The sequence below is a fragment of the Columba livia genome, chromosome 1, assembly GCF_036013475.1.
Source record: "Columba livia isolate bColLiv1 breed racing homer chromosome 1, bColLiv1.pat.W.v2, whole genome shotgun sequence".
Classification (NCBI taxonomy): domain Eukaryota; kingdom Metazoa; phylum Chordata; class Aves; order Columbiformes; family Columbidae; genus Columba; species Columba livia.
The window spans coordinates 202655317-202679014 of NC_088602.1; the positions used below are offsets into that span (position 1 = coordinate 202655317).

A 23698-nucleotide genomic window follows, 5' to 3' on the forward strand; every position below is an offset into this window, starting at 1 on the left:
TTTTTTAACAGCTTCAATATTGAAATTGATTTGAAGCCTTGCCTCTCTTTAATTCCCATTATTTCCACTTACTCTTTAATACCGCTGGGAGAAGTTAGAATAAAAGAGCTGTAGAGCTGTACGATTTGCAGCATCAATGGTGTGCAGCGTGCTGATGATGCCCAGTGCCCCTGTTCAGCGGTCTCCCCACGACAGCAGAGGGCAGGCGGACCCTGCAGCAGCATTGGGACCTTGGGCAAGGGCTCCTGCTGCCTGCACACTGCTCAGCATTGCGAATGCATGATATCATGGTCATGTCGGGAGTTTATCTCCGACACAAATTGCCACAGGAAGCATTTTGTCAAAATTTCAATATCAAAGAACTCACAGCCTCTATGGTGAAACAGCTTTATTTACTTAGGAGATAAAGGCAGCTGAGCAGAAAGTTAAATTAGGGTAAGCAGTCTCCTGCTTCTGTATAAATGCTGGAAGGAAGTTAATGCTTCTCTCAAAGTCAAACATCAAAAGAAATGCATTTCCCAGTATAGCCATTTTTAGACTTTGCTAGTAACTTAAAATATGAGAAATATAAAATCAGGCAGTGCTGGCTATGATAATTGTAGGCAACACTTAGGTAGAGCTTAAACTTAAAAAATGTTCAAGTAACTTAAAAAAGGATAGATTATCCCTCTTTGGCTTTGTACTGAGCATTCCTGAACCACCTTGTAGCTGGCAAGAAATTATGAAATTAATCTTTAAGGAAGTGTATTTCAGCATTCACATTATAGTGTTCTGCAGGGGTGTAGCATGCTGTTTTTTTTTCTTGCCTTTGAGCACTGTGCTGCTTTTTCAGATCCCAGCCTAAATCTGTTCATATCCAGAGGCACAGCCCATTATGAGACCATGAATCTACTTATTTGGGTACCCTGTATAAAACTATTGAGCCCAAAATATGTCGCAGTCCAGCTTACTAAGACAAAAGGTGTGGCAATACATTTACCTTATCCACATAGCAAATATTACAGATAGCTTTCTTCTGAGAGCTTTCTTTGGTAAAATCCACTTCCGTTCTCAGTCCTTGGTCAGACAAACTCCTACAGAAATTCACTGAGTATGGAGGTCCTAAGGATTTTTATAAGACCATTTTCTCACAGCTGTTATCAGGTGCTTAAAGGAAGCAGTTGGAGAGTTAAGGGGAGACTTATGGAAAATATCCATTTATCTTTAAACTTTTCAACTTTTAAAATACTTGCAAGCATGGATATTCAAATTAGTGATAAAAATCAGCATTGACATGCTTCAGCATGACATATTTCCTTCCTTACGAATCCCTACTCAGCCATGTGATGGCTAATACACTCAAAAATGCAATGAGCTTATGACCCGTCTATCTGTGCAGAGTGTTCATCCTTATGGGGCACTCAGAGTTTTTTGAGGGAGTTATTTTAATCTCTTTAGATGCCATGGGACCAGCTATTGTTCTCACTGGCACCATTTTTGTACTTAAAAATAAGTTCATCTGCACTTCTTAACCCGTAATGGAGTTGCAAAAAAAAAAAATAATCTTCTTTTCTGGGGGCATTATGTATTCTGTGTGAGAGATAGATGCCTAAGCCTACAGTGCCTAAATTGTCTAAATTAGGAGCTCATTTGCTCCAGCAGCACAGATCCTAGGAAGGCCAAATCTCTGGAGCTGCTTTAGTCTTTATAGAGAACTGTGATTTGCCTGCAGTTGAGAGGAGTGAATCAGAGCTCATGGCCTGACCTGCTGAAACCTGGGACCACTGAGTGCAGCAAAAAGCATTGGCCTAGGCCATGCAACTGGGTGTATTGGAAGGATGATGAAGAAAACACAAGGAAATGGGTGAAAAGAAAAGCTAAATAAGGTAGATAATGTGGCTTGCATCAAAGGTCACACCAGTGCTGACATCAGAGAAATAGTGCAGAAACATTCAGATGACTTCTACCCACGGTACCCACAGCAGTCCAGCTCAGTGGGTCAGTCCTGGGCTGGATTTATGCAGCTGCCTGTTACTAGTTCACTGAATACCTGACCAAGATAGTATAAAGCTGTCCTTGATAATATCTGCCTTACTTCATTGTTCTTTTGTACTCTATATATGAAGGATTGCTGACTTTTTTGAAGTAGATTTTTTTTTTTTTTAATACCGTTTTCTTCCTCAGCTGTAATGTAGGTCCATGCTTTTTTTTTCTTCTTCTTTTTAATACCAAGAAAGAAGTGGAGGAAGAATTTTTTAATAACTCTTTCAAAACTTTCTTCTTTGTTTTGTCCTGATTCTTGATTCTGAAGTCTAAGAGACTGGGATTTAGAAGTGTTTCCAGATATTAAATTTCTCTTTTCTTCCTAGCACTTATCTTTCATCTCATGAAATTTCCAGCAACTCCTTATTTTTCTTGAAAACACAACACATCCACAAACACACATCATAATAGAATCAATGACCGTATCTCAAGGAACAGGTTTTTAACAGACACAAAGATAACAGAAATACAAAACTTCAAATAAATACAACATCATAACTTAATGCTTCATAAAGAAATGCCTTTGGCTTTTTATGAAGTGTTGATGCCTCAGAGGTGATCTCAACAGACAGAAATGCAGCTGTACAGTAGGAGACCACAATACGAGAGACAATCAGGAAATACACAGTCTGGACACAATGTTATCTCAGAGACATGGAAAAATGTATATTTATATACCTATAGGGTAGGTAGAAGTCTGAGCTGTCAACAGAAGGCAAAGGGTTGAGAGGATAATTTGAAACATCCTGAGTGGAAAATATAAATTACTGATCTGGGGAGGGGTGTGAAGTATGATTGCTTTTGTGTAAAAATAGAAGTGTATAATTAAGGAGACACTTACTGTACCAGGTCTGGGATACGGGATGCGACCTTCATATTGTACCCACCGATGGTCCACACTCTCTTTGTGAGCATAAGGACCATTGAAAACAGCCCTGATATCTGCCATGCTGTACACACAAACTGCAGAGCCCTTGAAGACAGAGCTGAAAAAGAAGATGGATTAATATGGATATTGTAAACACCTCTTAAGTGCATGCTGTCCAGCAAATCAACTAATTTCACAGAGTATAACAGGGTTTGGATCAACCCTACAAATGAGAGCTGATATAAGTGGTGCTAAATAACAGACAATGTGCACAAGTCTGATAACTACAGATATTTAATGTTACTGCCATGAGAGTTTAAACCTTTGCTTTTTTAAAACCTGGAACTAGCCTTTGGGACCACTTGATAGACTGTCATTTTTTTTTCTAATGGCTGACAGTTTCCAGATATCATTTGTTAGCTATTTTGATTAGAATTTTATGGAAATGAAGGACATTCCTTTACATTGTATTCATATCTGGAAGTCCGTACGTTAGTGCTATTACAGGTGATGCTCTTGAGAATTACAGGTTGCATTAGACAGACAATGAAAAAGGTAGAAATAAACATTCATTTTTCTACTTGTTGTTGTTGTTGTTGTTGTTGTTGTTGTTGTTGTTGTTTAAACATATTTTTCTAAAATAAAACCCAAAGAATTCAGTTTCCCAGAGAACAACATTCCAGGTTGTTGAGTGGTATGTACTTTAGTTATTTCATATGCCGTTAGATTCATTGTGTAACATTTCATTCGATTTTATATATTTAAAGTGGTTATTTATTCTATGGAGCCACTGTGGTGGCTGCTTCTGAGTTAAGGAGTGCCTTGGCAGTTCTTCATTGTACTCATACTGTTCAGCATTTGGCTAGTCCATATTGTTTACACATATTTATTTACACATTGTTTATTCAAAGGTTCTGGAGACAAAACAAATAATTATTTATTTCCTTGCTGACAGTTCTATATAGACCACATCACTATTGCAGCTGAGGGGTTCATTAATTAATCTATCTATTGCCTCTAGATAAAGATGTGTTATTCTTCCATCAACTGCTGTCTATGTAAACACCAAAACATTTCTTTAGAGCATAGTGGGTTTTGATCCTAAGAAATAGCTGATGTGATACTATCACCTACAGGAATAATGCTTCACAACAATGATTTGCCTTAAATAAGAAATATTGCTTGCTTGAACAAATATCATTGAAATTTTTAAATTCAACTCAATGAGGATAACATAAACCAGCATGCTTTTCGATGGTTAAAATTTCATTATTTTGTATAATCATTCTCAAAAGTCAGGCACACAAAGTTTAGAAACACAATTCATATTTCCACTTTTGAAAATATTGCCCTTAGTGTCTACAGCTCCAGTATTACAAGACTCCAATATTACAAGCAGTTTCTCACTGTTCTTGTGAATCAGGATCTTGTAATAGAAGGGTTTAATAAAAGGTCTTAGTAACAGCTTCAGAATTTTCTTCCAGAGGCAAATGTGATTCTAACACATACCTTGTTGTAGTGAAGACTCCATATACCAGTGGGTTTCTCTCATCTCTTGTAGAAAGTAAGAATATATCTTCTGCAATGGGAAAAATGTTTTTGGTTTTTTATTTTTAATTAAACATCACTGAATACTTCTGCATTTACAATTTATAATTTGAACATTCATAAATATATATTAAAGCTTTATTTTTGTCTGAATTCTAATTTATGTCATGTGAATTTGTGCTAATATTCTGAAGTTTGTCCATTTGCAGATAGTTTGTTTTTTATAAAGGATTGGAATTTCACTTTCCAGCTTTTGGAGTGAGAGGGGAAAAAAACCCGTATTTCTGATCAGACTAATTCCAGTTATAATCAGGGACTTCTGACAAAAGTCAGAGGTATTACCAGGACTGTTTGAGAAGTAAAATCAGAGAAAGACACAGTGCTTCTACAAAAAACAAAAAAAGGTCCAAGCAAAACTGATGTTAAAATAGAACATTAAAGATAAATCAACTTACGTAGCTCATCAAAATGTGTGTCTGCTCCTTCAGGACCAGGTATTGAACATACTAGCCTGGCTTTCAGAAACGTAGTCCACTTGTTTATTAGGCTCCTTTGACCTCCCATATCATTCTAATAAAAACAAAAAAATTAAAGGACTTTAAAAAAGAAGATCTTTATCATATGATATTTGATAGTAACAGAATATTGACTGTGCTTCTTCAGGCTGATTCCACAGTTTGATCTTAGTATAACAACTAAAAACCCTTTTTTTCTTTTTTTCTTTTTTTTTTTTTTTTTTCTTTTCCAAAAAGACGTCCTTTTTATAGGTAGTTCCAGTAGTCACTTCTAAGTTCAGACAATGGGCAATCCAGTTTTCTTACTTACACTCAAATCTGTTTGCAAAGTTCTCCCACCAGTTCTACAGCTGGGATGCTATGAGAACATAAGTCTATATCACATGATTTCTTGTTCCCTTTGGTGCTATTTTTTGCAATCAGCTGTTTTTCAAGATTTATTTAAAAACCTGATGAGAATACAGAATATGTTGGATAGATCTCTTAGGGAAAAAAAAAAAAAAAAGAAGAAAATAAAAAGAAAAAAACATATTCATCAGCATTTCTTGTAATGTAAATACTGTGCAGTTTGTTTTGTGTACATAGTACACATAGATATACACATTCCAGGGAAAAACAGTCACATCATTTTAATAATCATTGTTATGGAAATATCAGTCTCCACAAAAGGGATTTTTATTTCATTTATTTTACTATGGGTTTCCAAGATATGAGCATTTTTGCCTGAATTTCCTTTGGACACTGGAGAAAGAAAAAATCCTATACGGGGTCATTTGAAATTTGAATTACCCTTCTGTTGGGTAGATGACTTATTGACTTGGATCAAAGAAGGGTGTGGGGAAAGTGGATTTTAGATGAAAGTTTTAAATTTTAACATGCTGGAACTAGAAGTTTGTTTAGGAGTTTACGTTCTTCCTTTGAGTACCAGAAAAGTCTAATCAATACAGTTATCTGTCCCCTTTGGCCCCAAATAACAGATCTATTTAGGTTCCACAATGTTATGTATGCCCCAATATTTTTCATAGTCAAAAACTGTAAGGACAATGATATTCCAGCAGATACCAAGAATTCAAACACTTAAGAGTAATTTTTATTACCAACAGAAGTCACACAGCTACAGGTTCTGAATTACCCCGTGAAGGTGCCTCCTTCTTTTAATTTATAAACTTTGAAGCTTAGGTGATCTGTACTGTAAATTCAAGCACCACAAAATTGGTCATGAGTATTCATCCCTTCCAGATTCATCAGGAGAAATGACTGTTATATATATATATATAATAATTGGTTGTGAGACTCTGAAGGTATAGAACCAGCCAGAAGGGAACACTGGATCGTGGAAATTACAAGGTATGTCCATAGATTCTATTTGGCCCTCCAAAGCTGTATCATAAATATCACAGACATTCAGAAAGATGGTTTAAATGCTGAACTTCACAAGGAGTAACACTTCCCTGGTAACTCACTCTAACCATTTTTCCTTTTCATGTACTTGCTACTTTTAAATGGGTTAACTCAGTTGGAAATGATTCCTGTTAATCTATCGCCTTTGGAACTCCTGTTCTTACAAGAATTGCCACCTCCTTCCTTTATTTCCTGAGGTCCTGCCAAGCCTGAAGCTTTGCATCTAGCCAACAGATTTATTACAAAGGTGTCAAAATTAGCAGCCTGGAGCCAATAAGAAAAAGAAGCTCTGCATGTGTGTGTTCTGTTCAAAGGCATGGAAGATAAACTTTGCTGTGTAATTAAAACAAAACAGTTACAAAGACACAACAAAGAATCTTAAAAAGGAAGAAGCCTTAAGCTTTTGCTTCCTCTAACAACTAAGATTAGCTAAGCAATTCTCACATTGCAGGGTTTCCACTTTAATTTCTGGTGGATGCAGTGCAGCATTGCAGGACTCTGAGGTGTCTCCAACTGCTTGGCCAGGATCAGAAAGTCAGGAGGAAGCAAGACGTGATGAGGCTGGAATGGGAAAATCACGCTTGTCTAGCTTCTGCTCCTGTCGTCACAGGCATTCTGCATTTGCAGGAGATGGGAAAATATGCACTTGTGTTTTACTACCCTTAAGCTGTGATCCAACAGACCATTTTCACAGATGCTTATTTTAAATATATCAGTAGTTCCACTGAGTTCCTAAAGAGTGGTGTGAACCAAATACTGTGTTCAAAAGAAGCAGTCTTAGCAAGTGCTATATGCTTTGAAGTATAAGATTCCCCTGGATTTAAGATGTATCTATATTTCCTCACTTTAAAGCCAAGACACATGCTACTTGAATTTAAGAGACATTAGAACAGACATTCACTAGGTGTGCCTTACATATCCGAAAGTTGCCAATAACACTGTGCAGTTTGTAAAGGAGCAAGGGGAATTCAACGACCAGCCAGCACTCTGTCAGCTACCAAATCCTTCTGAAGCCAGAGAGTAAAAAATATATGGTGCAGAAATTGAAAGTCTGGAAAGATCTTTCACTGATTTAGACAGTTGCACACCTAATATGCTGATATAACCTCCAACATGCTTCTTCCTATTGCCATGGGTAAATGAAACAAAATGTACAAATGTGCATTTTGTTAGGAGGTTGTTTTTGTTTGTATTTTTTAGGGTTTGTTGTTATTGTTTGATTAGCATTGATGTAATACTCTTCAACTCTTTATGTCATCTCCAAATAATGCAGTGTCTTTGTTTTCCTAATATGTGCCAAAGAATCACTGACTGAGAAAATGCAGGAATTGAGAAAGGTCGTGGAGATTTTGTCTACAGGTAGTATTTGCTCCACTCAGGCCAAGTAGGTTCAAAAGCTATTAAGAGTATAGGAATATCTTTGCTCCTGGACTCTCAAGTAATAGTTGTATTATTACGCTCTGGAAATATCCTCTTTTTTTTTTTTTTTTTTTTTAAAGAAAGTGCACTGCTTCCTTCCTGACGTTATTTTTGATGCATAATAAGTCAGTATTTGACATGGCTTGAGGTTCCAAGTGCTGGAGAACGTGTGATTATTTCCTTTTCCTTCAGACATGTTAGCATGAACTCATTAGCTTTGCATCATATCTGACAACTCTGTTGAGGATACCTTGGATCAGCACAGTTCATGTTTATTGGCATCTGAGAGGCTGGACAAAAGAGATATTGGCCCACAATCTCATTTGAGACTGGGCTGGTACAGAAAGAAGACAGTCTCCTCTGTGGAAAAGATTATTTAATGATATCAGTTTGTAATGAATCACTGACATGCTCAAATGCTGTGAGCTAGATGTAGAGCATGATGTGAATATAAGATGTACAGGCTGGGTAGTCAGTAGATAAGAAAAAATGCATGGAAGAGAGAAACTCACTAAAACAAAGACCAGTCTGGATGCACTGAAATGATTTTGGTACTGAAGACAAAGAATGCTAAATATTTCAGGGAGATGAGACAAAGACAAGATCAATTTAAGTGCTGAGAGAAGGGGAAGGCAGCATGAGCAAGCCTTTCATTCCAAAAATATGGCTTCATCTACTTGTAACAGATGAGCAGCCATGAGTATCTGAACTCTTATCTCCCAAAATATCACTTCTAAGCACACTGGATTAGCAGTGTTTACTATAAACTTCATTGTTGTACAGAGGAAGGCACTTAGTACTGCATACTTCATTTTGAATATAAATAAAGGTTTAATTAACACTTACTGCTTGGTAATCTCACAAGCTGTAACAGATATCAACACTTCTGCCTGAAATACCTTACTTTTCACAGAGGAAAAAGTGCCTGTGAAACCTTGGTTAGTTGTGCTTGCCTGAATTAGAGATTTAGATAATTGTCAGCTAGAAGGTGGACAGTTCAATTTATCACCTGTTGAGGAAATATTACCAAAAAATATCACAAATATTTAAAGACAGAAATTATCTAGATAAATTAGGAAGTAATCCAATATGATTTTAATAAATGAGATAGACTTTCATTCTACTGAAATCTTAACATTTCAACATTTTTCAAGGAACTGGTTCTAAAAATAATTTCTTGAAGGGACAAATCAGGTTTATACTGAAGTACATCAAGAATTCGAATATCTGATATACAACTTTAATGAGAACAGGTAAGCATATGGCTTTCTGACATCTAGGGAGAATAATGTTTAAATGCCACAATGTAAAATTTTTGAAGTAAATTGAAGTTATATCATATGCTTTTCTTGGGAGACATCCATAGAAATCTCAATTTTCTGATCTGCAATTTATGTGTAACTGAGCAAAACAACAGATTTTTCAGATCCTCTAGTTAAAGACATTTATCACGAAAAAAAATAGAAAAAATATTGCTTTATGAACAAGTGATTTAAAATCAACTTATATTAAACACTTTGTTGCATCTATTTTCTATTCTGTTGTATCTTATATATTACATAAATGTAGATTCATTAAAATGCACAACTGTTATCTTGAAATCTAGTAGGTAGGAAAACAGATGGCAATCTAAAGAACATCTGCATCTTTCTGGTTTTAAATCTCTTATTTGTTTGCAAGTAACAGTGACAAATTGAACATTAGAACAAAAAGTGCAGTTTTCTGAAAATCAATCAACATCAAAGATGTCAAACACTGTGATTCATAAAACTTTAAAGACAGTAATTATCCTGAACTGCCTCTTAAATAAAAAAAAAAAAAGACAAAAGGACAATGAGTGGAATTCCTAGAAGCAGGTTATTAATGACAGCCAGTGGCAAGATGTGCAGAAGGACCATCCAAAGTGAATTCCTGGCCTGAATAAAATGAGAACATAAGGGAAAAGTACTAAAACTGCAAAAGGCCCTGCAGCCCTTCTCTTGTGTGAAGCCTAGCTATGTCACAAACCCACCAGAAACAAACAGCATCGCCTGCAGCAAAACTAAGGTTAACATTATGGGAAAACAAACCAACAAACCAAAACAAAACCAAAAAATTCTATCAAACATAACAACAATTTTCTTTGGACTTCTGTGTTCTAATTCTTAGTTCTCTTTTAATTAATTCATTTTACATTGCATATTCTGGCCCTACCCATCTCTCTTAGGTACCGATCTAACACGGGAAAGTAAGAGTTACTCTTTCAGGAATTCAAGTTGCAAATCTTTTATCCAAACCATACTGATGTCAAATGAAAGATTCCTCCCATGTTTTAATCAGGCTATGGGTCAGATCCAAAACCATCAAGAAACACATGAGCTGTAACTTGGGAAAGAATAAAAATACACTTGCAATACAAACAAGAGAAAGGAGGTACATGTGATTTTAGATCTTTGATTGCTCTGCTATGGATACCTTGAGTAAACTTGGGAAAGTCAGTTCACCTCTGTGTCAGCAACCCCCACCTGACAGTGAATGTGGTAACTCTGTTTAGTAATTTTGCTGTTTCTATGAGATTACAAAACCTTTCATGGGAAAAGCTTCTCATTATAGGATTGCATATTGCTTCGTATAAAATGGCAGCAATCCCTGTGGACACTGTGGATATTGCGAGCATGTAATACTTCTGCTGCTTGAACTACTTGATCCAAAGATGAAGATTTGAGTGGAACTTAGCCTCATGTACAGCATGCTCACTCACAGCTATGTCCCTTATCAAGTTTAGCCTGGCAGAATGATGCAATTCTTAAGCCTATGAACTGTGCCTTGCAAGGTCCCTACAACATCAGCAGCCATTGTACATTGACAACAGAACTAAAGGAGTAAACACACTCAAACCCCTGATAGGAACTGCACAGAGTTGCACATCACCTCAGCAGGAAAGCCTGGGGTAAACTCAGCCCTCCTGATTTCCAGCGTCATGCATCAGCCTGTCATCTCTACAATGTTCCTCAGACCATTGGAGTGAAGGCTGTGTGGCCTTTATCTCCTACAAAAGTATAATGAGAAGTTCCTCTAGATTTGTGTGGCTTGGACATTAAGCCTTCCCCTAGGCAAACCTGTTTTCAGAGAATTCTTCTACAATTATTTTTCACATCTTTCTTAATAACTCAATAGCAGCACAACTTGAAACGGAAAGCTCATAGTCTAGAATACAGATGTGCAAAACCCCAGACTGCTTTTTGTTCCCTGGGACTTGTCATTTCTGAACACCTTTCTGAAACCATCACCTGTTACAGTCCAGAACCTAATACACTACTCATCCTGGATCCCTGCTTATTTTCCACATCCTGACACAGAGGCACTGTGTCATACACCAAGAGTAAAGGGTCTTCACCATTAGTGCAGTATATTTACTGATCTCAGAACCTGTCATTGCTCTGTACTGGCTGGCTTAATTGCAAAAGGAATTGGAGAGGTTAAATAGTATTAATATTAATAGTATAGTATATTACACAGGCTAAGATTATAGGGTGTGGATTAAATCATACATTGAGCTCTGTGTATGTCCATGATTGCATAACCAGGGTCAAATACAGATCTCAAAAACAAACAAAATGGAACAAAACTAGAAATACTAAACATTTGTCTCAAACCATGCCCTTGTCTATGTGGATGGCAGTATTAGACAAGAAGGGCACACATATCTACAGTCATCAGCATGAAGGAGTGTCATGGCTGTTGTTGAGCCTATTTTTTGTTTTCTTGGCTGAAATGAATAAATACCCAGCAAGACTGAAACCAGGGAAGCCTTTGGCATGAAACCAGAATGAAGCTCAAGTAGCTGAATGTATGGCAAGATGACTCAGTGTCATTGGAAAGCTGATATGAGACCTATGAGTAAGGATGCCACTCTGGGCATTCATTTATTTCTAGGCATTAAGACAAAGGTAAAGAGGGTCTTTATCACAACCATAGCAAAAACTACAAGACTGTAGGACACATCTGCTGTGGAAAAGCCCTCTGTCTCAACCATGAGTGAGATAAACAGTGTTTAACTTTGAGTTCCTGCTCCTCAAGCAGATTTGTTGTTAATTTCTTTCAGAATAGCAATGTACCCACATTAAGCATGCATAACGGTTTGGTTCACTTCAGAAAATGATGAGTTTTATTTTGAAAAGTATTTAAACATCACACCCAAAGGTTTCTACTGAATTATCTTTGGATGGGATCCAAGCTAGAAAATCTAACTGTAGAGCAAAAAAAATTCTGGATTTTTACTAAGCATACCACTAAAAAACAATAACTAACAGGCTTGGATAAAGACAGAGAGATGCGAAAAGCAAGTTTGAATATGGTTTGGACCAAACAAAATTATAAAATCAAACACCATTTTACTTCAAGGTCATTCAACAATCATGCTAAGATTACCTCCATCAGGTTTGGAAGTACCAAGAACCTTCCCCAAATCTGTTCAAAGGCTGCCACAAAGCATATGCACTCTGTTACATCCATCATTAGGTTGTTCACTCCAACTTCAGCAGAAATTTGAGCAAAATATGATGGCTAAAGTAATAGAATACTTTAAGAAATTTGCAGGAAAATCTACCTTAAGTTTTGAATATAATCTGTTCATGGTTTGTTCCAATTTGTTTGACTTGCCTTTACTTGTGACTCACCTAAAGTTTCATATATACTTAATATAAATTATACGATATAAATTCTTTAACAGAATATGAAAAGACAGAGGAAAAAAAAACACATACAAACAAAGAAACAAAAAAAAAACACAGAACAAAACTTTCAAGTTATGAGATATAACATTCTTGATCATGAAGCTACAGGCAAGTCAAGTGACTAGATGGATCATGCAATTACTGTCAAATATTAATAGCTCCCTTTATAGTCAGTGGAAAATACATCCTTCAAAGAGTGATTTGGGTTGAAGATGGAAGGAGCGTTCCTCTAAAAAATAGTCATTTGCCTTTATTGATTGAACTGAATGCCTGATAATTACTTTAATCATTTGGATACATACAAGTGCCTAAAGTCATTCATGTGGAACAGCTTACCTATAGCACAGACAATCACAATTTGAGAACTGGAAAAGCATGAGACCAAAAAACAAAGGTAGGTCAACATTTTGCAGAGACTTTTAGAATTTATCATCCTGAAACATCTGTGTTTACGACAATGTACTCAATCCTCGATTGATAACAGCAAAGCGTGCATTGTAAACAGCGGCACAGTTCCATATTAAATGTACTGACAGGAAAAGCCCAGGAAGCTAATTTTATCACACCAGAAGATTCCCCAAATCACAAAAACATTATTTGATACTCTTAGAGATATTTGAATATCTGAATCAAAATACTCTGAAGTCAGGGTCTTTGGATTAGACATAAGAAATCCATTCCAATTAACTGCAGGCTTCCCATTTCCAAGTCAGTGGGTTACCAACAGTGTCTTCTGCAATGAGTCTCTCTAGTGACTAGAATGATTTTCAGAGACTGTGCAGCTGCATTTCCATAATCCAGTTTTTAAAGCTCTATCTTGACACTGTGATTTCTTTTTCATTTTCCCTGAGGTTCAGTAAAATTCAGCCACACCTCTTTATATATAAGCATAACTTACATATTTCTGCTTCATCTGCACGTCATGATTTCCCTCCTCAAAAAAGACACCAACTACATTGTTAAAACACACGCATGAGAAACAAAAAAATACAAAACTTCCTATACTCACGCCTGTACCGCTGCCAATAAGGAAAGTTGGACCGAAAGGCCTGACAAAGCCTGATGTTTTATCTCTTAATCCATCATAGCTAGAAGCAGATACTATAAGGAACTGGCCTGTCTCCAACATACCAGCCCTTAAAATCATCTTGACGAGCATCTGCTTTTCTACATAATTTGAAAACTTTCAAATGGCACATAATATTCAAATATCAAATTGGGATGTCCAAAAGGAGTTGGCTGCTGAAAAAGCCACTGCTGCAAAGATGTTCAACGGTCAAATAGGGGATGAAGTTTTTCTCGGGATGACATTTTAAAAGTATTTTTAATCATTATCCTTGAGAAATAAAAAAAAAAAAAAAAAAAAAAGAGGAAAAAAAAAAAAAAAAAGAAGCAACAAAAAAGTCATTACCCATGGTTAGTATTGTGGCTAGGCAATATTATAGTGACAAAGAAAGTATGTAAGCATGTAATATGCAGTAAGTTAAATCTTGTCTGGAATGAGTTGCCTCCAGTACTGGAAGCAGGATAGCTGCACGAGCATGGCTCTGAGCCCAGACTAATTAGGCCTGCTGAGAACATGTTAACATGGCTATTTCGCTTCCGGGACCAAAGCTAATACGGCTGAATGGTAAAGCATTATGTTATGTGGACAACTCAAATGCTTTTGAGATAGATCAATTATCTACAGAGTGATGCATTACACAATATAGAAATACAAAGAATGTTAATGACCCAGTTATCCCTAACCACAGTAAAGCCATGGCTAGACTATTTCCAGGACTAGAAAAACACCTCCTAACTTTTACACATAAGCAGCCCCATGGCAGAGCCCACCAGAGACCCTGGAGTCAGAGTTGCAGAGCAATAGCTCCCTCCCACCATTTCAGGAATACAAATTGCCTTAAAGCACCAGACAGAAGGCAAGGTCATAGCCTTGAACTCTGCTTGTGTTCATGGCTTTGGAAATAAATCACATTACCTAAAGGTGGAATGCAGGGTGTGTCTTGGGCTCTCAACTCAGGAGCTCTTAAAATGATTACATTCCAGTGTGTTTAGAAAGTACAGTTTAACCAAGAGGGCTGTGCCTAATTGCTATATTCTCGTCCACAGGTACAGCGTGGTATATATGAGGGTAGAATGGCATACCGAAATAAAAAGACGAAGACCTCACTTGTTCCCAGTAGAACAAAGGCCGCTTCTGGATACTGAACACTTTGGGAAATATGGGAAAGCATCAGGGCCCAAAGTCTGATTTCTTGGCAGTTGAAGTCTTGGAAATCAGACTCTAAGACTGCAGTCCATAACTTTTGTAATACATCACCAAAACTGTTAAAGAGAAGCTTGTAACACAGCAAATACAAACATCTCAAATAATAAACAGGATTTTCGTACTGCAGCAGAGAGACTACTGCTTTTGGCTAATTTCCACTCCATTCCAATAGAATGAGGCTGTAACTATGAAAAAATGTGATTCTATATAGAAAACAAACAAACAAAACTCCAGTGACCTTCTTCCCTCTCCAAAACCTTCCTGTGGACTCCTGTAAGTTAGATTTTCATTCCTGACTTTATTTGAGGAAAATAGGAGGGAAACCTAAGTCTTTTTTAGGGCTATATTTGCACATATGTGAGCTTATCCTCAAAGAGAATTACAATTCTATCATCATTTTGTGCTGGGTATGTATATAAAAATGTAGCTGACTTGTTATTTGACTGCAGAGGGCAGAGTGCATGGATGTTGCTTTTTTTTTCCAAAATCTGTCTCAGTGTGTCATGACTCTGTCGTGTCTTTAACTGATGCAAACTGGTTCGGTAATATGGGCTTGAAGACAATCTAGCTGTAAAAACTTACGCCTGCATTTCAAGAAATAAAAATACACTGGTTCATGCTCTTAGGTTCTGGTGTGTGTATGTAATATACCTATGTGTATCTGTGTGTGTTTTTGAAAACAAATAAATGTTGCTGGCTAATCTTTGATACTATTATTTTTTTTGTTCTTCTTACTTATGACCTTGCTTGAAAAGAAAGTGAATATCCCAACAGATTACACTTATGTAAGTAGGCACATACTATAAGTACTATCAGGTATTACGGATAGGTTAATGACACATTTTTGCCTCCCTCAAACCAAAAATAGGAAATGCTGTTTGCCATGATAAATTACACAACCGGTTCTGAAAGTGACTGTTGACAGCACTTCCTCCCAATTCATACTGATAACCCCTAGCGATATACAGAATGCAGATGATGTAAATCTAAATTAGTGCTATTTAGTGCTACAGTGGCTACATATTACAATGCATTCTTCGAGATGGTAAGAATGGTCTTACAAACAAGACAAGTGACAGCTGCTTGACTTTGGGCAAGGAGCTGCCAGCAAGAGCATTGTAATCTTCTGGGTCTGAAAGTGGCTGGGAAAAGGGAATGCTTTCCAGAGAAAATTTTCCCTAAGGGGCAGGATCAGTGAGAGACCATATTGTTGAGCCGTTGAAAATTAGCCAAAGAATAGGCTGCATTGACTAACCTCCTTATTAAAAACAGTCTATTCCAATTTCAGCATGTGTCTCTGGCATTAATGTACAGGACCCCTAAGGCACGGTGAGGTGGAGGGTAGAAAAAAATAGGGTCTAAACCAAGCAAATTATTTCAAAAGTTGTTGGGCTCCTCCCATTCACTATTATTCTCTGCTTGCTAGGGAAAGAAGGCAAAGGCTTGGCTTTGTGCACATTAATGAGACAGTGCAAAAAGAAATTATTATGTTATCAATTGTTGCAACCAAAACCATTGACCACATATCATAGAATTAAGTATAGCAGATGTTTCATGTCAGAGCACATATCCAGAGGATCTTAGTCCTCAAGCAGAGGAGTCTATTTGAAGATTTTAATTTATATTAAAAATCCATAATAATTTTATTTTTATTGTGATATTTAGCATCATAGTTGCAGTTGGATTTTCTTTATTTGTTTATTTTTATTTACAGGTAATTAAGACAAACGTATGAAAAAACCAAGACTGAACTTTCAAAAGAATTCTGTATCTACTGGGAAGTGCTCAGTAAATAAAGAAGACAGTGCAAAATTAACATCAATAATATCCACCTTACTTAAAATTTTCCATTGTTTTGCTTTGATTATTAAAAATAAAATTCAAGACATCTTCCGATTAACATGATTACTCTACAAATTCAGTCTCGTTTGAGGTATGATTACACATGGTCATTAGGATTTCCTTACAATGCTTTTGCTTTTATTATGATATCTTATCTGCTTTTTTTCTCTAGGTGAAGGACGCTGGTGATCTCTAGGTAATATATCTTAGTTTACTATAATCTCTCATGCGCCTTGGCTTGAAAATGTTGTCTACCAACTTCTCCGAATGCATTAAGTGCTTTCTCATAATCAGCAAATGCCATGTCTAGCAGCAAATCATATATGTTTGCATTTCCATTCTGCCATTAATCACAGTGCTGTGAAATACCCAACTAAAGATTATCCATTCTTTCGTCTGGCTAAAAAACCTGCTAGAAAACTGATTTATGAATGAGTTTTTGTTTTCTTAACATTTTAGGTCAAGGACAGAAGTGTGAAATGGCTGTGGTCACTGAAATCTTGATTGCTAGGGGTTTGCTGGGTTGCAGAACAGTCTAGATTTAGTTATTCATACACGTGTCCTCCATTCTTTGTTTTTCAGTGTGTGTCCAGTAAATGTTCTTGGTAATCTTCTCCTAGACACATTTTACTGCAAATCATATGCTCTTTTGTTTGTTTCCTAATTTTCAAGCTTTTTAAAAAGATCATTTTCACTGCCAGCAGAGTCACATTGCTCAGAAAATGCAAATAAACAAAGACACCTGAACAAAATACCACAGAAATGTACCTATTTTTATGATTGCTGTGGTGGTGGTGCTGATATATAGTTCATCACTAGATAAACATTTGCTCAAAGCTTATATTTACTAGTAAGATGACAACTTTAAAGTCCCGTTTTCCTAATTTGTTCCAGTCATTCCTGGGTACTTGGATTCACTGAAGACTTAAGGAAGGGATGGGAGCACCCACACTGCTTCTGTTACTGCAGTACTGTAGGACAAAGGAGTAGATAGAAAGTTTGACACATAAATCAATAGATCCTTCTGTTGTAGTGGGAAGAAGATATTAGCAAAACCATTAGTACGCTAAACAGCAAACTCTATGCTGAGTGCTGTCTTCATATGCAGGAATTAGTTTATCTTCTCACTACCATTTGAAGATGCTTCTGTCCTTGACAGAATTAATACCATAAGGGCAGAAATCTTTCATGAGGGTCAAAACCAAGTATAATGAAAGAGAAAGTAAAAGGAGTAATCATTTAAAGGAGGTCAGGCACTAACCAAATGAAACTTTTTGCACTGCAGCAGACCCCAGGACCAGGGTCCTCTTGGTCAACAGGTCAAGGACTGCACTTCTTCCCAGAGTAGGAAGCCTCCAGGCAGATGTGGGTGTAGCTCTGATATTGTAGACATTTTTTAGCCTCCTCACTCCAACTGATTATAAGGAATGTGCAAAAACAAATGACTGACCCCCAGCTCTCAGTAATGCCCAGGAATGATGTACTGAGCTAGGTTGAAGGGATGGTTTTTTATATTCCTCCGTTCACTGGCCACTTTCCACAAAAACCCAAATACCTTGCCACTGTGTAAACTTCTACAAGTCAATTTTCACTGAAAGCTTATGAAACAAAGTAGGTCACTGGTGCATAACTGAAGGTCAATACATTGCCATTTACACATGGGATTACAATTTATAAGCATATTAGCTTTTCTAGAAGTGGTACACATTCCATACCAAGTCTGTTTTTCAGATGAGTAAACTTCAGACAACATTAGTAGTCTATGTTCAGAAAAAAATACTACAATGGCTTATTGGGTAACAAAACTATTTCCTTCTCACCTAAAGGGAAAAACAGATTTCTCACAGAAACAAACCTTTTTTTAATAGAATAAAAAGATAAGAGTTCTCACCTTACAAACTCTCCCAACTCGGGAAAGGATTGTCTTGTCAGACGTGCCACTATCTTGTGATATTTCTCGGAAAAAGAAGTAGATTTTGTCATCATCTGGATTATAGGTGTCCGGGATAGGAAATGTTCCAATGAATTTTGCTCCTAGAAGTTCCCACCAAAAAAATATTTAAATTGTGAAGAAAAGTCTTATACTTGATACCAAATTTCTCTTTCAATATCTGTATTTGTTGTGCATCTTCCAGTAAACCAAAAATATCACCATATAGACACAGAGTATTAAGTTTCTTACTAACTCCAAGCAAAATCCACCATTGATTCTGAAGTATTTATTTGTAGTGTGATGGTTTTGTGTATATATTTTACTAACATCTGCGTAAATATACAGCACTAGTTATCACTCTCTGTATGAAAGTAGGATGATGTTTAGTACAAAGTATTGCCTACAAAAATCTGTCTTATTGCTTTTTTCACCAATATCAAGCTAAGTAGAATTTCCCAAATCACACAGTAGAATATAAATTAATTTAATTACACATTGCAGCAGTTACGAGTACAGAAATACACTACTGTTTACTACAGAAAGCTTGCAAAAAATCAATATAAATGATAGCTTTTCCAAGTTAAAAGTTTTCTACATATCTGTGTTATAACAATCTTACTGACATGGTGCCATGCTGGCATGCCCAAGTTAGCACTCTAACTCCACAACTGACTCGTCAGTCTTAAGGACACTGTTCCTTGTTGTGCATGAAAACATTAGCTATATCAGTGTAGCTGTCTGTTTGGGTTATTTAAATTTCCTTTTTGCTAGGAGTATAACAACACGCCTTACCCTGACATGCTGAGCAGTTTTACTACTTCTGGTCTTTTCCAAAGCAGGTTTGACTGTCTCTGCCTGAACCCTATAGGCTTGTTGATTGAATAAACGTCCTTCACTGTGTTCTTTGGCTCTCTTGTTCATGATCTCCTGTCCTGCTCTACCTGCTCACCAATTATGGTGGATTATTTTGTTTATTTGTTTGGTTGTTGTTTTTTCTTCCTTTTTTTTTTTTTTTTGATTGTTTCAGTTTTGCCTTCTTTTAAATTTTGCACTAAAATCAGAATTTAAAGGAGTTTCAGGGAACTCTGACTGCAGCAGAGCAGGCAACAACTTTCTCACAAAAGTGAAACAGATACATGGGGAAGTGATTTTTAAGATATTCCCCAATGCACTACAATAGATGAGCTCTTTTGAGGGCACTTGGATCAATTATGTTTTTCTTTAAACAGAAGTGGTTATACAAATATAGTGTAAAGAGACCCTTGACTCTAAAACACATTCTTTCAGCAATAAAATACACAGTCTTTGTCCTCATAAGCAGACAGGCTGCAGTAGAAAGCAATGGAAGGATGGCGTAAAGTGGCAGAGCAAACAGAGCACCCTGGTGATATGTGGGGAATACTATTATCAGCTTTTACTGTATCTTCATGCCTTTGTCCTTTTTCTAATTGTTGCTTTACATTAGCCTCGAGGGATTTTCACCATGAACTCTATAGTACACACAGAACAAAAAGAGGGTCCTTGATTCAAAAGTTCACAGTAGAAGGCTTGGGGCAAAATGGGATGTGTTAAGTGCTGAATGTGCACCTTCATGATAGAAGAGTAAATTTATGGGTAAATTTATGGGTCAAAATAGCCACAGTGCTGCTTCCATTTTAAACCTTTCTGACACTGGAGAATGGCGTCAGTAGAAAAATGAAATGATGCAGGCATCAAGCCCTATAAATTTAAGTTAGGATTTCAAAATGAGTCTAAAGAAAATATTCAATTACCCCTCAGAGTCTGTAAAGCTACTTCAAATATTAAATCTCTAGGCGTGAATAAATACATAAATATGCTTCCAGTATGGTTTCTTAAATATGTGGTTTTCTAAACAGTCATTTAATAGGAAAACCTGTGAAATACTTCTATAGCATTCATTTGAATTTCACATAGATTTTTTTTTTTTTTTTTAATCAGCATTCACAGAACAGAACTCTAAATAGATGGGGTTTTTAAATTAAATTTCATTGCTTTACTTGGCAAAACAAATGCAAAAACAAACGTCTCAATACCAAGTCCTAGAATGCATTTGGAAGAATCTCTAACAAATTAAAGGAATACAAATATTTTATTGTTTTAAATCACAATGGAAAACACTGAAACTGAAAGTTAATTCCAAACAAAAATACACTGTAAAAGATATGAAGATAAAGAGACAGAAAACAATTAAACATGATCTGAAAAGCACATTACACTCTGAAATGAGATCTTTGTCTCATCTTCTGCAATCCGTCCACACAACATAGAAAAGTGTGTTTAAACCTACTGTGAATTAGTTTTTTGGATTATTTGCATGGTAAACAAATTATATCAGGATGATTTTAAACCATTGTTTGTTTTCCCATACACAGAGATGTCTCTCTTAATTGCTTCAATAGAAGGTTTTTCCACATACTACTTTCATGGCTAGAATTTATGTAAACAAAACAGGGAGCTAAAGTCATCCTGATCTTCAACAATAGATGGTACAATAAATTCAGGTGTTGCACGTGCTTTTTGAAACATGCTCTTGTGGCCTAGTGGGAAGAGCTGTTACACCTTGTCCTTCAGTGATAGATTTGCTGGAGTGGTTGTGTTTGCTGTTAGTTACCTGCTGGCTGTCATAGCCTTCTAACACCAGCAGTAGTTTTAGACAGTACAACCATGCATGGCTTAATCAGACCTACAGAGAAGATTCATTAGACTCAGGAAAAAGAGGACAACAAAGGAGTAGCAAATCCCAGAACATGAATAAATGACAAACTAACCCAAAACTGTGAGAGGCAGAAGATCTTTGCAGTTGGGCTGCCAGAAAGAAATATGGGGCATGATAAAATGCAAAGGAAGGTGCTCATATTTGCCTTTAATCACCTAGAAGTCAAGCTCATCCAGGTCCTCTCTCAGGGAGGGACAGAAGGAAGAAAATCACAATGAATAATCCTATTTTAAGACAGATTCCTACAATAGGTGGGGTGAGTCACCCTCTGGAAGTGTCACCTCTGTCTGTAAATTACAGGCAGAGACAAGCATAATGACTGAGCTCAGACAGGATGCTAACTTTTGCCTTTTAAAGCTAAGTGAGCTGAATCCCATCCAAAGTTCGCAGAATATAAAGAAGTCATTGCCTGTAAGTCTTTGCCCTGGCAAAGACAACTAAATTGTAATGAAGAAAAAAAAAAAAAAAAGATGAATGTGATTCAGGGAAGCATTCATTCCAATTATGGCTGTAGCTTCCTATAAATGAGGGAAGAATGTGCAGCTGTTTAGTTCATGCCTGTATGTAGGGCTTAGGTATCCCACCACAGGACAACCTCCTCTGCGTGCTGGGCTGGAGGAGGGTAGACTTGGTTCCAGTGGGCAGCTTTGCCATCTGGAGCGGGGCCACCAGCTCCACATGTCTCATCCTTGGCCATGGCCATACCCAGGGGTGAGGCAGATCCAGTCAGTGACTGTGGTAGCACCTGATTCTTCAGCTCTGCAGGAAAAGGGCTGAAGTCTGAGCAGAGGCAGCATCCCGTTTGTGTTCAGTGCTGCTGCATGCAGGAGTATGAGCCTGTGCAAGCATGAGTCATGGGAAAGATTAGCTGCCTTCCTCCCTTTCTCCTTTGTGGAGCTGCTATTCAGTCATTGAGATTAAGACGTCTTAATTAGTCAAGATAGAGACGCCCTGCAAGGAACTAGAAGGTATCCTACACATTTTTCCCTTATGTTTTGTCTTTCTCTCCCTTCTCCCAGGAAAGGATAATCCTGTTTCCAGAAAGAGAATAAGACTAAACTTTAAAAATATTAAGGTGCATTATAGCAAAACTTCCTCAGCCCTCCAGAAAAAAAAAAAAAAACAAGAAGTTATACATTTTATGCTTATCCTAAGTAAAACATGAGTCATGCCTGGAAATAATTTCTTTCTAATTGTACAATTACTGAAGCATGTGCAATCTTTCCTGAAGGTCTAACATATACTTGGTAAATGAGTGGTAGATTTAGGGAAGAGGGGATTCAGATGGGATGGGGGTTTTACACCTGAAATTAAGTAAACCTTTTTTTTTTTTTTTTTTTTTTCTTATATATATACCAATACTAGCTGAAAGCACAAATGTATGCAATAGATAACATTACACAATAAACTAGAAATACATTTGCTACCCTATGGCTTCTTGCAGAAATGATCCCATCATTTAAAATTGCACCCAAACTTTTCCCCAGCCTTAAAAGGAGTGTTTCAAAATATTAAAAGCACCTAGTTTATATATATGCCTCTTAGTATAACACTGCATGGATTGTGTATGAGAAGCCTTACACAGAGTATGGCTGTAGATTTTTATACGGCTGGAAACAAGGTAAACCTGAAGAATACAGGGAGTCTTCAGTGTTTATATAGTGTGGGGTAATTTTCACGCCACAGTCTAGCACACTAAAACACTTTTTCAAACCCAGACATATTAATATATTATTCTCTGTAGAAAACTTTCACAAATAAAGATGTTTTAAGTGAAAACGGAGTAAAAACCAAATCTAAAACAAAAAAAGAAGAAAGGCAGACACTTTGACACCAGCCTCCAAACTACAACACATCATCAGTTCTCAAACCTTTAGTTATTCCTGTGTTCTTATACCGTTCCCTTGCCTTAAACTGTTCATGAAGAAACATTAGTAGCACAAAGAAATCTTTGGAACTGGATGTTTAAACTGTAAGTTCTTTTTGGGCTGAGAACTGAACTCTGTGATGCTCATCAAGGTGAACCTATACTAATGAAAACACCAGATGCTCCTCAGGACCAGACTGCAGTAAATCTTTCTTGTTAGGATATTATATCATCCCTTAGGAAAGCAGCTACCCCAACTATCTTTCCATGCTGAGCACCAGCAGGCTGCTGGTGATAAAACTGGATATTCAGTTTCACAGGTAGTTGCCATTAGAGCAGTTACCTGTTGGAAGGACCCATTTTGGTCCCTATTGCTTACAGCCCATTTCTGGTCTACATTGCACAAGGGATGTGTAGAAATAGAGAAATGTGATAGGAAAGGTGGGACAATAAAGGTTTTGAAGATAGGAGATGAAAGTGGGGTAGGTCTGCAAAATCAGGTGTGAGATTTTTCTATCTGGCCAAAGGACTGTTCCTATTTGAAAAAGTGAAATTACTT

The 23698-nt window shown here is 36.8% G+C and overlaps 1 protein-coding gene across 4 annotated transcripts in view; it reads right to left on the minus strand.

Moving 5' to 3' along the window:
- Positions 1-23698, minus strand: part of SEMA3D (semaphorin 3D) — a 139181-nt gene that overhangs the window by 31477 nt on the left and 84006 nt on the right. For all 4 annotated transcript variants that reach the window (XM_021300628.2, XM_005512063.3, XM_021300627.2 and 1 more), the window contains exons 8-11: positions 18494-18636; positions 4894-5008; positions 4400-4469; positions 2864-3008 (exon numbers count right to left, since the gene is read on the minus strand). In XM_021300628.2, the coding sequence (XP_021156303.1) occupies positions 2864-3008; positions 4400-4469; positions 4894-5008; positions 18494-18636 (473 nt within the window). The remainder of the gene's footprint in view (positions 1-2863; positions 3009-4399; positions 4470-4893; positions 5009-18493; positions 18637-23698) is intronic.